The sequence below is a fragment of the Plectropomus leopardus genome, chromosome 10 (genome assembly GCF_026936395.1).
Source record: "Plectropomus leopardus strain MGB_pleo_1.0 chromosome 10, ASM2693639v1, whole genome shotgun sequence".
Classification (NCBI taxonomy): domain Eukaryota; kingdom Metazoa; phylum Chordata; class Actinopteri; order Perciformes; family Serranidae; genus Plectropomus; species Plectropomus leopardus.
In genome coordinates, this window is record NC_142185.1 from 35,409,245 (window position 1) to 35,421,687 (window position 12,443).

At 41.2% G+C, this 12,443-nt stretch overlaps 1 protein-coding gene across 1 annotated transcript; it reads right to left on the minus strand.

The window, feature by feature from the left end:
• Nucleotides 1–267: 267 nt before the first annotated feature.
• rgcc (regulator of cell cycle) lies at nucleotides 268–8,979 on the minus strand. Its single transcript, XM_042495028.2, has 5 exons — nucleotides 8,818–8,979; nucleotides 8,294–8,470; nucleotides 3,807–3,914; nucleotides 2,563–2,625; nucleotides 268–992 (listed from the first exon to the last, which is right to left on the minus strand). The coding sequence occupies exons 1-5, from the start codon at nucleotides 8,843–8,845 to the stop codon at nucleotides 985–987; spliced, it is 384 nt and encodes a 127-aa protein (XP_042350962.1). The 5' UTR covers nucleotides 8,846–8,979; the 3' UTR covers nucleotides 268–984.
• Nucleotides 8,980–12,443: the final 3,464 nt, after the last annotated feature.

Sequence of the window (12,443 nt, forward strand, 5' to 3'; positions counted from 1 at the left end):
TCAGTTATTCTATACTACAGCAGAATGCACATTACAGCAGCTGCAGAGAGAGAGGAAACAAAACGACTGCAGAGGATATTTAGGAGTTCCTCGCGATATTCAAAGCGTGCGATTTAGGACGTCGGGCACATTTCTCAACATAGAGGTGTTAACTAACAGTGCTAACTCCATAAACAGTGCTAAACAACTCCAACGGTGCTGACAGAACTAACTGTGCAGGAGAAAAACCAAACAGAAACCCAGAGAAATAACGAGAGGAGACACGTGTTACCAAAAGAACAATATTTCATACTTTAATATCATCTCTGGCAGGCATTAGCTGTATTAAATACATATATTGCTTTCCAGTTTTTCTCAGAAGAAGCGATTTCAGTTCACATTTAAGCAACTTAACTCCAGTCAACGAGCGTCATATCTGAACCTGACCGTCCTGTTAACACCAAGGCAAATAGAATTTGGAACAATTATTATTTACATATGATACAAAAATATATTTCCCACAAAAAAAAAGTCTGACAAATTTACAATAAGAAGCTCTATAAAATTACAAATATATTTCTGTTATAAAAAGCCATTTTTAAATACTCTTCCAGCTCAAGTTTCGGATGAGGGAGTGTAACCTGGTGTTTGATTTATGAATCTGGCAATAAATGTTCCAGTGACTCTTTTGCAGCGTTTATCTTTTTTCCTCACAGCGTTTCGTGGAGTCCTTTACATCACGGCTGCTGAAGTATTCTCGTCTTCAGGTTGCTAATTTTGATCCGTCCTGCAGTCCTTACAGCCCAGGTGGCGTGGAGTTAGAGGAGCACTGTGTGGTTAACTTTAGAAGAGATGCCGCGCTGGAGCCAGTTGCGGTGCCATCCAGCGGTATCTTGTTGGGTGGTTTTTCGGTGTGGGGGCCGGGGCGCATGTTTGCTGCTCTGGGGGGTCCAGACTCCCTCCCTCCCTCGTGGCTACACTCCAAGATGACTGTGAGCCTCCGTGTCACATGCCTAAGAAGAGACAGACAGACAGGCATGATTAGAAAAGGACTCCCTGGCTCCTCGGTTGCCAGCTCTATTCTCAGAGCGGCGGACGTTGTGTTTTACAGGCTGGTCATCGTAAACACTGGTGGCCCTCATAAACTCGCCATTCTGCAGGGCTAACAGGGGGCTGGCTGACTGCCCGCCTGCGCGTCCAGCTTTGCAGAGCTGTGAAAGACGGACATTCAGTGGCCAAAACACAGAACAGAGCAGGGCGGTGGCGGTGGACGGAAAAAACATAGAAATAAGGATTTCAACTCCCACTTCTGTCTCATTCCACTCCTGACATTTACAGTCGGAGTTTCGGGCCAGGTTTGCACCGGCTCACATTCCTGATACTCTGATGCAAGTTCAAACATCACAAGCCTCCTAGGAAAGAAACTGTCCAACACTAATTAGTCATCCATTACCTATGACATTGTGTAAACTGCTAAACGCCACGCTATTGCAGGGATACTCAACTTACGACCTGCGGGCCAAATCTGGCCTCCGATTGGGTGCTGGTTGGCCCCCCAACCATTTTCCAATTTCCCATAAAAATAAAGTGATTCTCACTGGGATGTGATACTCAACTTACAACCTGCGAGCCAAATCTGACCTCAGTATCTTCCAGATTATTTTCCAGTACATAATAAAAATAAATTGATCCACACTGGGAATTGTTTTTGTACTTTTAGTATCCATAAGGTGCCAGAGTGCATAAAACAGCAACAAAATAGAGCTCATTTATCAAAAAAGTGCCAGTGGAGGATCCCCCACAACCCCCTGACAGAGGTCCTAGCTAAGCCCTAAATCCTTGAAATGTCCTAAAATGCTAGAAATTTCCAAAGCTCATAGAAACATCATAAAATATAAGAAATGTCCTAAAATCTTAAAAATGTCCACAATTCCTAGAAATGTACGAAAATCCTAGAAACCTCCTGAAATCCTAAAAATGTCCTAAAATCTGAGAAATGTCGTGAAATCCTAAATATATCAGAAAATTGGAGAAACATCCTGAAGATGTCCTGAAATCCCAGAAGCATCCTAAAGTCCTAGAATTGCTCTACAATACAAGAAATGCCCTAGAATCCTAGAAATGTCCAAAAATCCTGAAACATGTATAGGGCTGCTGCAATGGGCCCCTGGCCTCCTGTCATTTTGCAAAAGTGGACCCCAAGCAAAGCAGGTTGAGTATTCCTGCCTTATTGCCCTCTCGGGTTACAGTTTCTTGCACGTTCAGAGCTCTGGGAGAAAAGGATGGCATCAGATAGTGCAGACTAATTGCTTGGTGTTGGTAGCAGCACTTTCTGAAAAGGGATATGCTGCATTTCTCTCCACTGTAACCTCAGAGGCCTCATGGTCCCCATAACAAGCCCCAACTCCTTCACAGTCCTGACACATCCTGGTTTCTGAGAGGGGGGAGTGACTCCTCTGTCACTTTATGAGTGGTCGTTAGCATAGCTGACACATGGAACAAATGCGCCTGTTAATCCCGAGTAGCGGGTGGCGCCAGCACACGGGCTAATTCATCAGTCAGCGAGGTTGCATTAGCACTTACTCTCTAATGTCCTGTCAAGGTCGGCGATGAAGTCCTCCAGTTCTTTAGTGTCGCCCAGTTTGGCTGCAAAAGGAAAGAAAGAGATTCAGACTTTAAGACGAGCGAAGAGTTCTTTTATAAGCATCTTTAATCACATATTATGAGACAGAAAATAACACTGTGTGAGATTTAGGGGGATTAAGTGGCATCTAAGACTGCAGACTGCAACCAGCTGAAACTTCTCCCAGTTAGAAATCCTTCAAACCAGTAAAAACACTGAATAAATCTGTTTAATGGTAAAAATCAGTGTTTCTCCAATGCTGTTTGGCATGTTGGAGTCAGGCCGCTAGCAGCAGCTGTGTTCTTGTTATTTTTCTTTCATAATTTTAGACTCCGACGTTCAGTAGGTTTTTACCGGGAGCCAAATTATCCGCAGAGGTCTCTTCCTCACCAAAACAAACAGACCAGGTGATATAAATCGTTAAAAACACTGAATAAAGCAGTTTTATGTTAAAAACCAGTGTTTCTCTAATGCTGTTTGGGTTGTCAGCAACAGGCTGCTAGCCTAGCACCTGCCTTATCACATTTTTTCTCTGATAACTTAAGATCCAGATGTTCAGGAGGTTTTCACCAGGAGCCGAATTATCTGAAGAGGTCTCTTCCTCATCAAAAAAAGGCTCAGGTGATTGTAACAGGTAAAAACACAAAAAAGATGTTCCATGTTACAAATAAGTGTTTTTCCAATGCTGTTTGGCATGTCGGAGATGGACAGCTGGCATAGCTTTTGCTAATGTGTGCTCATTTTTTTCTTCCAGTAACTTAAGCTACAGATGTTCAGGAGGTTTTTTACTGGGTCTCTTCCAGTGTTTGGTTTGTCCTTTCTAGGCTACTGTAGAAACATGACGGTGCAACATGGTGATATCCTACCTGCTCCCTATGTAGTTATAACGGCTCATTTTAAGATAATGAAATCACGAGCTGTTATCATATTTTCAGGTGATTATACACAAAAGAAAACTTTATTATACTGTATTATATTCAATTTCTGACAGTATATCCCTTTAAATCCCACAGACTGGACCTTTAACATATCTCACTTTTAACATGTGTCATCACAGAGATCTGAATCTGCCTGCAGCCCAGAGCTTTGCCAGAGTAAGTAGACCTGAATTTATTTAACTTTCTTGAAAGTCACAACACTGTGTGTGTGTGTGTGTGTGTGTGTGTGTGTGTGTGTATGTGTATGAATGAGAAGTGTAACTTACGTTTTGGCGACATAAGCGGGGGTGAGCTGGTGGTGGGGGAGAGCACGGTGGGGGAGTTCAGCCTCTCGTCGCTGAAGCTGAAGCTGTTTCTGTTGAGCGACTCTGCACCTGTCAGAGAGACACCGAAGACAAAGTGCAGACACGTTTGATTAGGCTGACTTTTCTCCACGTTAGACACACAAATCTGATCTGTGTCAGTGGAGCAGCTTCAGGCTGTAATCACTGCATTCTCCTCTAATGACACCCTTCTTCTACGGCCCGTCACACACATGCATGTGCTTGTATTTGCACACTTGGAGCTGTGTATACAAAATGTACAAGTCTCTGCTGCTCCAAAACCAACACTGACCCCTGAAACGATCTGAGCAGGAACACTTCCATAAAAAGTTTCTGCTCTGCACACAGGACGACCCCAAAGCAAAAAATACCACTCGTAACCCGAACTCAGCGACTAAATCTCCATTGTGGCAGTTAGTGACGGCAATAAAACAGGTTGTTTTGGGCAGAGAGGCAACTCCTCCACAACTCTCGAGCAAGATTTATCTCTGACACGTTTAGTCTGATACCAGAGCGGGGCACGTTCTCCCCCTGTACCACCCAAACTCTGAACATGTGATACTCAACTTTCCACCCGCCGGCCAAATATGACCTCAATTTATTTCCCAAATTATTTACCAGTTCATAATAAAAATGAAGTGATTCACACTGGGATTTGTTTTTGTACTTGTTGTACCACGAGATACCAGAGTGCATAAAACAGCTTCAAAACAGAGCTTGTTTATTAAAAAAGTGCAAGTGGAGGATCCCTTCACCCCCCAACAGAGGTCTTAGTTAAGCCCCAAATGTCCTAAAATCCTAGGAACATCCTACAATCCTAAAACTATCCTAAAATCCCAGAAATATCCTAAAATCTAAGAAACGCCCTAAAATCCTAAATGTCCAAAAATACCAGAAATGTTTTAAAATCCTAGAAACATCTTAAAAAAGTCTTTAAATACGAGAAATGTCCTAAGATCTTTAGAAACGTGCAAAGACCACAGAAATATCCTTAAATCCTAGAAATGTCCTTAAATCCTAAAAAATGTCCTAAAATCCTAGATACATGTATGGGGCTGCTGCGACTGGCCCCTGGCCAGATTCATTTTGCATAGGTTTGGGCTTAGCCCCCCGATATCCTCAAATCGTAGAAACGGCCCTGATTCAGTCTGAAGTGAGTATGAAGTAAGTGTGTGTGACAAAAAGAAGATTAGGCAGCACTTATATCGTCAGCTCGTCTGTCTCGCTCCTCTGTGCAGAACTCCATCGGACCTGAACGCTGTCTCGGATGTCGACCACTTACTTGCTCCCCCTCTCTGACCTGTACCACTCCCACCACTCAGCACTGAACGCAGCATGAGACAGGAGACGCCACACACAACAGGAGAGCAGCCGGGCTCTCACACACACACACACACACACACACACACACACACACACACACACACACACACACACACACACACAGCCGTCTCTGCAGCAGAAAGATGCGAATACTTTTGAATAATATGACTAAGGAAAACAGAGAAAAGGGTGCTTTTTCTCAAGAGGTAGAAAACCTACAACTACCAGAATGCAATGCTCTGTATCAGTCCAATAAAAGCTCATTTCGGTGGGCGATGTAATCTGGACTAGTTTGCGTAAAACAATGGCGGCTGGTTCAGTATTATTAAACAGTAATCTGAAACATATTTCTGAAACATTTGAGGAAAGAAATATGCAACTAACAGAATCTCGGTTTGTTTTTGATCAGTGCTGTTTAGTTTTACCGTTTGATTTCTGTTTTTACAGCCTACTTTTTTGCAGGAAGTGGCATGGCGCCCACTTCCTGTTCACAAACGCTCACTAGTGTTGTGAAACTGGTAATTAAAATATCTGTCTGAAAACATACTAGGAGAGAAATTGGCAGTGCAGTCACGTCATCTTGATTTCTATTCAGTTCTGCCTCGTTTTTATCGTTTACCGTTACGGGTTTTCGTCTTGATCAGCTCTATACTCTTTGTGTCCGTGGTGGCGGCACGGCGGTACAAAAATGCAGAAGCACAGCCTGTAGTTGTAGCAACACCCCCAAGAGCCAACAAAATACTTAAATTACGTCATTTGATGGTGTTTACCGCAGTTCACCTTCACATACTACCAACATTGTGATACAGAGCTGGTTGAAAATTGGCAAATTGTCCATTTAACATCAGCTTTTGACTCGGACATGAGTGGATCTGTAAGACCGTGCACCGTTTGCGACATTAATCTGCCCGCTCATCAGTCAGGCCATCCATCAGGCTGCAACACAATAGCCTGTTCCTGCGAGGGACAGGTCCCTCTTCATCAGACTGCCATGGAGAGGACGCAGCTCCTGCAGGAATCTGATCTCTTGAGCAAATCAACGGGCTCATTAGCACCAGAGACGCAGGTTCAAGCGCCGTCTCTCTGCTTTTATCACTGAGGATGCTTCATGCAGAACTCTTAATGGTGATTACATAAAGCCTAGCTGGATCAGTAAACCCTGTGGGCGCTGATGATACACTCCCAAAACCACTGGAAGCCCAGCTGTTCTGCAATAACCAAACGTGTGTCTGACACTGGTGCCTGAATCTGTCATCGTGCGTGTGACTGCAGTTCACTGGACCTCCTCTCTCCATTCTTAACCCTTCGAAACCTGGGTCGATGTCACTGTTCTTGTGCTGCATTCAGTAATTGTTTTGATTTCTTTCAAAATCATGAGTTTAAAAGGCAGTGTCCTGCAATTTAGTAGATTAAGAAAGTTATTATTATCTTTAAAAGTTAGGGGAAAAAGTCCAGAGAACTATGTTCATAATTATCATGATTATATATTTGAAATTATTTTATTTTCTAGAATTGTTATCCTTTCTAAGCAATTTTAGGTCATTTCCATGTTTTCTTTGTTTGTTCTTTGCCTGTTTTTCTTTCTTTTGGCTATTTTGTTTGTTTTTTTTGTTGCTAATTTTTTGCTCATTATAATGTACTTTTTGCAAAGTTCTTGCTAATTTTTTGATCATTTCTTCTTGGGCTGCTCTCTGTTGCCTTGCAGTGTTTTTGTAAGAAATCAAGCCAGTTTGCCCTGATTTCAGAGGGTTAATGCTACCTCTAGCTTTACTTCTTCCTCTGCAGCACCTTTGTGTGCACTTTCTTATCATGTGTCATCAAGAGGGCGTCTGCAGACTGGCAAACTGTTGCACACATGCATACATGCATACATGCTCTCACACACAATTACACATGAACACAGAGGGAGAGATCCTTGATCACAGTCCAGAGATCTGGGCGTCAGATTGAGCCACTGCTGCATATTTTGGCACACAAGCCCCCATATTGTGGCTGCGCCTCCAACGTTTTATTGTCACATATTACTAAAACTTACAGTGTTTTAAAAAGTCAGCCTGCAGAGCTGCTGAGCTGCTGAGCTGCAGATCCACAAAGCTGCAAAGCCACAGAGCTGCAGAGCCGCAAAGCTGCAGAGCTGCTGAGCTACAGAGCTGCAGAGCTGCTGAGCTGCAGAGCTGCTGAGCTGCAGAGCTGCCGAGCTGCGGAGCTACTGAGCTGCAGAGCTGCTGAGCTGCTGAGCTGCAGATCCACAAAGCTGCAAAGCCACAGAGCTGCAGAGCCGCAAAGCTGCAGAGCTGCTGAGCTACAGAGCTGCAGAGTTGCTGAGCTACAGAGCTGCTGAGCTGCAGAGCTGCAGAGCTGCTGAGCTGCAAATCTGAAAAGCCACAGAGCTGCAGAGCTGCTGTGCTACAGAGCTGCTGAGCTGCAGAGCTGCTGAGCTGCAGAGCTGCAGAGCTGCTGAGCTGCAGAGCTGCAGAGGTGCTGAGCTGCAGAGCTGCAGAGCTGCTGAGCTGCAGAGCTGCTGAGCTACAGAGCTGCTGAGCTGCAGAGCTGCAGAGCTCATGCTGCCTCTCAGCCAAATGTGATGGCCTCTGACATACAGAGAAAAATATGCTCCAGGCCCCCCCGAGCGAAGACAGTTTCCCAGACACGTGTCAGTGTGTTGGGACTTCAGCGGATGATGTGGAAAATCTTTATAGTCGTCATTTTTCTGGAAAGGCTCTTTGTGGAGCCGTTTAACCCTTTGAAACGTGAATCAGCATCACTGTTCTTGTGCTACATTTCACAAGTATTTAACTGTAGATTTAGGGAGGATCGTCCATGCATTTGACAGGATTTTTCTCGAGATATGACAACAGAAATATTGAAATTGGATTTGAAAGTCTTAACCCTTTGAAACCAGAGCAAATTGGCTTGGATTGCCCCCCTTAAAAATTGCCCTGCTTAAAAATCATAACTATTCTGGAGCATAAATATGGAACATTTTTTTCTTTAAGTCCACAAATTCTGTGCGATTTGCATTACATTTATCAAGTTGAGGGACATTTTGAAGGGAATCAAACCAATGTAATCATGGTCCAAATGTCTAATAATCATCATTAACTCACTCTCTGTGTCGCTGATGCCGCTGTCGCTGACGCTCGCGCTGCTCCTCCTCTTCATGGTCTTCAGGTGCTCGTCATAATACCTGAAGTGTCGCTTCTCCACCGGCGACGTGAAGTCCTCCATCACCGCGTCGAACTCGCACAGCACGTCGCTCAGGTCCTCTTCGTTCACGAACTTCGCTGCAAATAAAATAAAAAAATAAAAATACATGAATAAATCAAAATAATAATAATATAAAATAAAATAAAAAATTACTTAAGTCTCTTGAGTCAGGTGCTGACAATAAACGTACGAGCATGTACTTAATGCAGCCTAATATTATGGCAATATGAAAAATATGTCCAGAAAATATTTGAAAGTAATTAAAATGCTCATATTACAATATTTTTTGGTAATATTTCTTATTAATAAATTGTATTTAAATGCCTCCTGCAGAAATGTTTTTGGGAGTAAACATAGTGAAAACACACCAACTGTTATAGCAATTTAAAATAATGAAGGATAAAAAAAAGAAACTATTATTTACCCTGTGGTTTCAGCTTTGGAGACTTCATTATTCCAAATTTGAGATTATCCAAAACTTTGATGTAGTCTATACGTGTGTATGTCCGTGCAAAGTCCCTCTGTGTCCTCTGTCCTCTGTCCTCTGTCCTCTCTGCAGGTCTTGAACTGATCCTCCAGGCTGAGGAGCTGCCGCCTTTTAATGAGCCCTGCGCGGAGGGGCGGGACGACCGGAGCGGGGAGGGGTGTGTGTGTGTGTGTGTGTGTGTGTGTGTGTGTGTGTGTGTGTGTGTGTGTGTGTGAGTGTGTGTGTGTGTGTGTGTGTGTGTGTGTGCGGTTGAAGTTACACTCCTCTGACGTCTCCCTCATAAAAGTGTGTTTGTAAACAACTTGTGTGTCTCTTGCCAGCGGAGGTGTAATCAGAGATATTAATAATCATGACCCAGTGCTTCTCATGTTGTATCACCGGGCAGATCCTCAGAGCGAGGACAGACTGTCTCTGAGGGACACATCATTCAGGGTCCAACAGTGTCTGGACTGTTGTTTTAAATGTTTTGCAAAAAGCAAAGTGAACATATTTTATTCAGCAGTGGTGGAAACTAGCAGGGGCGTTCCTACGATTTGAGGATACTGGGGCCTTTTTGTTTGTGTGTGTTTTTGTTTTTGTTTTTTTTTTAAACTCTAATTTGTTTTCATTCAGGCATTGTATTTACCCTCAAAACTTTTTTTTTTCAATAAACAAGCTCTACTTTTTTGTAAACAAGCTCTTTTTTAATACTTTTTTATGTGCTCGGCATTTTTTTTTACCCTTTAAACAAAAACAAACAAACACACAACACAATAAATAACCTCTATTTTGATCATTTTTTATGCGTTGTGGCGTCTTTTTTGATGCTAAAACTAAAAAAAACAAACACAACAAAGTAAACATCTTCTATTTTGATGCTTTTTATGCACTCTGGCATCTTATTTACCCTAAAAACCTTTATTTTTTAAATAAACAAGCTCCATTGTGATGCTTTTGTATCTTTTTTTACCCTGAAAGCTGTTTTTTTTTTTTAACTTTACAGATTAATTATGAATCATGCTAAAAATATTAGTTTTTTGTTGTTAGTATCCAGTAAAAACAGAAGACTTTGCTTTGCAAGTGCTGTTTTGCAAATTTGAATTTGAATTTTGAGGTAGCCTGGTACTTCTCTACATCTGTTTGTCTGCTTTAGTTACTTGAAAGACTCAGATTACTAATTCAAAATATAATCAACTATTAAATAATGATGTATTATTATTGTAGAATTACTTACCCAGCACTATGTAAAGTATTTAAAATGAGCTCCACCTTTATCAGCAAAATTAAACATATATCTATGCAATATTTGTTTTGATATTGAGGTAATATGTCACTTTTTTGAAGCCCAGAATTTAAAAACTGCACCACGCACTGTAAGACAAGAGCTTCAAAAGTCAAAACTGATGTAGCTGTAACATGATCTCCTGTATCAGGTAAAGATCTGTCACGCAAACTTTTATCACACTGACTATTTTGAATATTTTGTCTCAGCCGGATCTTCAGTGAAGGTGGAGTGGGAGCGACATCTGGTGGCTCTTTGTCTCGATTGCATCTCATTTTTAAAACCTTTGAAATAGTCAAACCTTTGCTGTGATGTGTGGGAGGATTTTTGTGTGCAGTGTATCAGCCCTAAAAACTCATTTTTAAGAAGAAGTCTGCTTTTGTAACATATTTATAATATTTTACTGGTTTGGCGTAAGGTTTTTGTGGTAAGATATTTACAAAATTAGCTTATGGTGTCATAGATAGTGCCGAAGTAAGCAAAACAAAACAAACACAAACAAAAACGAATAAAACAGTGTATCATGGGTAATACTTTAATAATTGGATTGCAATTGCAATAATTTGCAAGACATACGTAGATCTAGCTAGGGTAAAAGAAAAAAGCTAAGCTAGGGAAAAACGATATTTATTACTATTATAATAATTACATATTTTAAAGTACATTACAGAATTATTGTATTTTTTGTACAACTTTTCCCAGTCTTGATTGCCTCATTTTTCTAATTAATTAATTAATTAATTAATTTATTATTATTATTATTATTATTATTATTATTATTATTATTATTATTATTTTATTTTATTTTTATTTTTACTTTTAATTATTTTTTGATCGTTCATTGATAAAACGTTCCCACAATGTTATATGAGAACCATAGGCGGACTTTACCATTAGGCGGAACAGGCGTTCGCCTGGAGCCCCGGGCCCCATCAAATGCCCTCCCTTTATTTCGTTTTTGCTCATTTATTATATATATTTTTAAAAATCTCTTCGCAAAAATAGCATCAGAGTGCCTAATTCATCATAACTCATGTCTCGGAGTTTGTTTGCCCCCCCTTCAGTCGGCACTATATGGACTATTCCATGATGCGCATCACCGTACTGCGCAGCCCTAATGCGGAAATGATCGTGGCGCGCTGAGAATGAAATCATGTAAACAAAACAGAGACTGAAGACAGAGACAAACCACGAAGCGAGGCTGTGAGAGCGGTTCACAGAAAAACAAGAACAGGGAGGAAAAACTGGAGTTTTTAAACAAACCTGCCAAAGGTATCTACGTGTTTTAAAGCAGAAACTGTCCGCCTGTTAAAGTCTGATATTCACGTCTTCATGTAAATACACAAAACTTCATGTCCACTGTGAGAGCAGACATGTGTCTTTGAGAAACTTCAGTGTTTCTTGATACCCAGTTTTCACGTGTTTGCCATTTATAGTTTGATCAGGCATGACACTTAGGCGATTATAGACAATATTGTTGCCCCCGTTGTTTGTCTAATATCTCTGAAATCTTGTTTGCAAAAGTGGACTATCATACTTTACGGATGTGTAATGTGAAAATAAAGGAATTATCTGCTGTTAACTGTACGAGCCTGCATATTATTACCTGCAGTGTGCCGAGATTATAACCACTCCAGTCCTTTTACCTCCTTTTACCTTTGAAGAGCCAAAACGACACGTAAAAACCTGCCAAAAACTGATTTCAGCTGATATCTTGTTACTAAAAGGTTGTTTCTGCCTTAATTTCATTCATAGTGATATATTTGACAGATAATGGCTCACTCAGTCCTTTTTTTTACCAGTGTGAATACCTTTAAAGGGCCAATGCAATGCATAAAATGCAATTTCTTACTTGCCAAAGAGTTACTGCAGCTCCGATCTTGCCACTGAAAGGCTGCTTCTGACTCAAAATGATGTGATTTCATTCATAGGGATTATATTTGACAGACTGTAGCTCACCTAGTCCTCTTTTACCTGTTTAAATACCTTTAAAAGACCAATGCAACAAATAAAATGCAATTACTTACTTGCCAAAAAGTGATTGCAGCTGTTATCTTGCCACTGAAAGGTTGCTTTTGCCTCAAAATCACTTGATTTCATTCATAGTGAATATATTTGACAGATTATAGCCCACTCGGTGCCTTTGTACCTGTGTAAATTCCTTTAAAAGACCAGTGCAACAAATAAAATGCAATTTTCAACTTGTCAAAAAGTGATTGCAGCTGCTATATCGCCACTGAAAGGTTGTTTCTGGCAATCTGTTATTGAGACAAGCACAGAGAGAGGAGAGATCAGTCAGTCA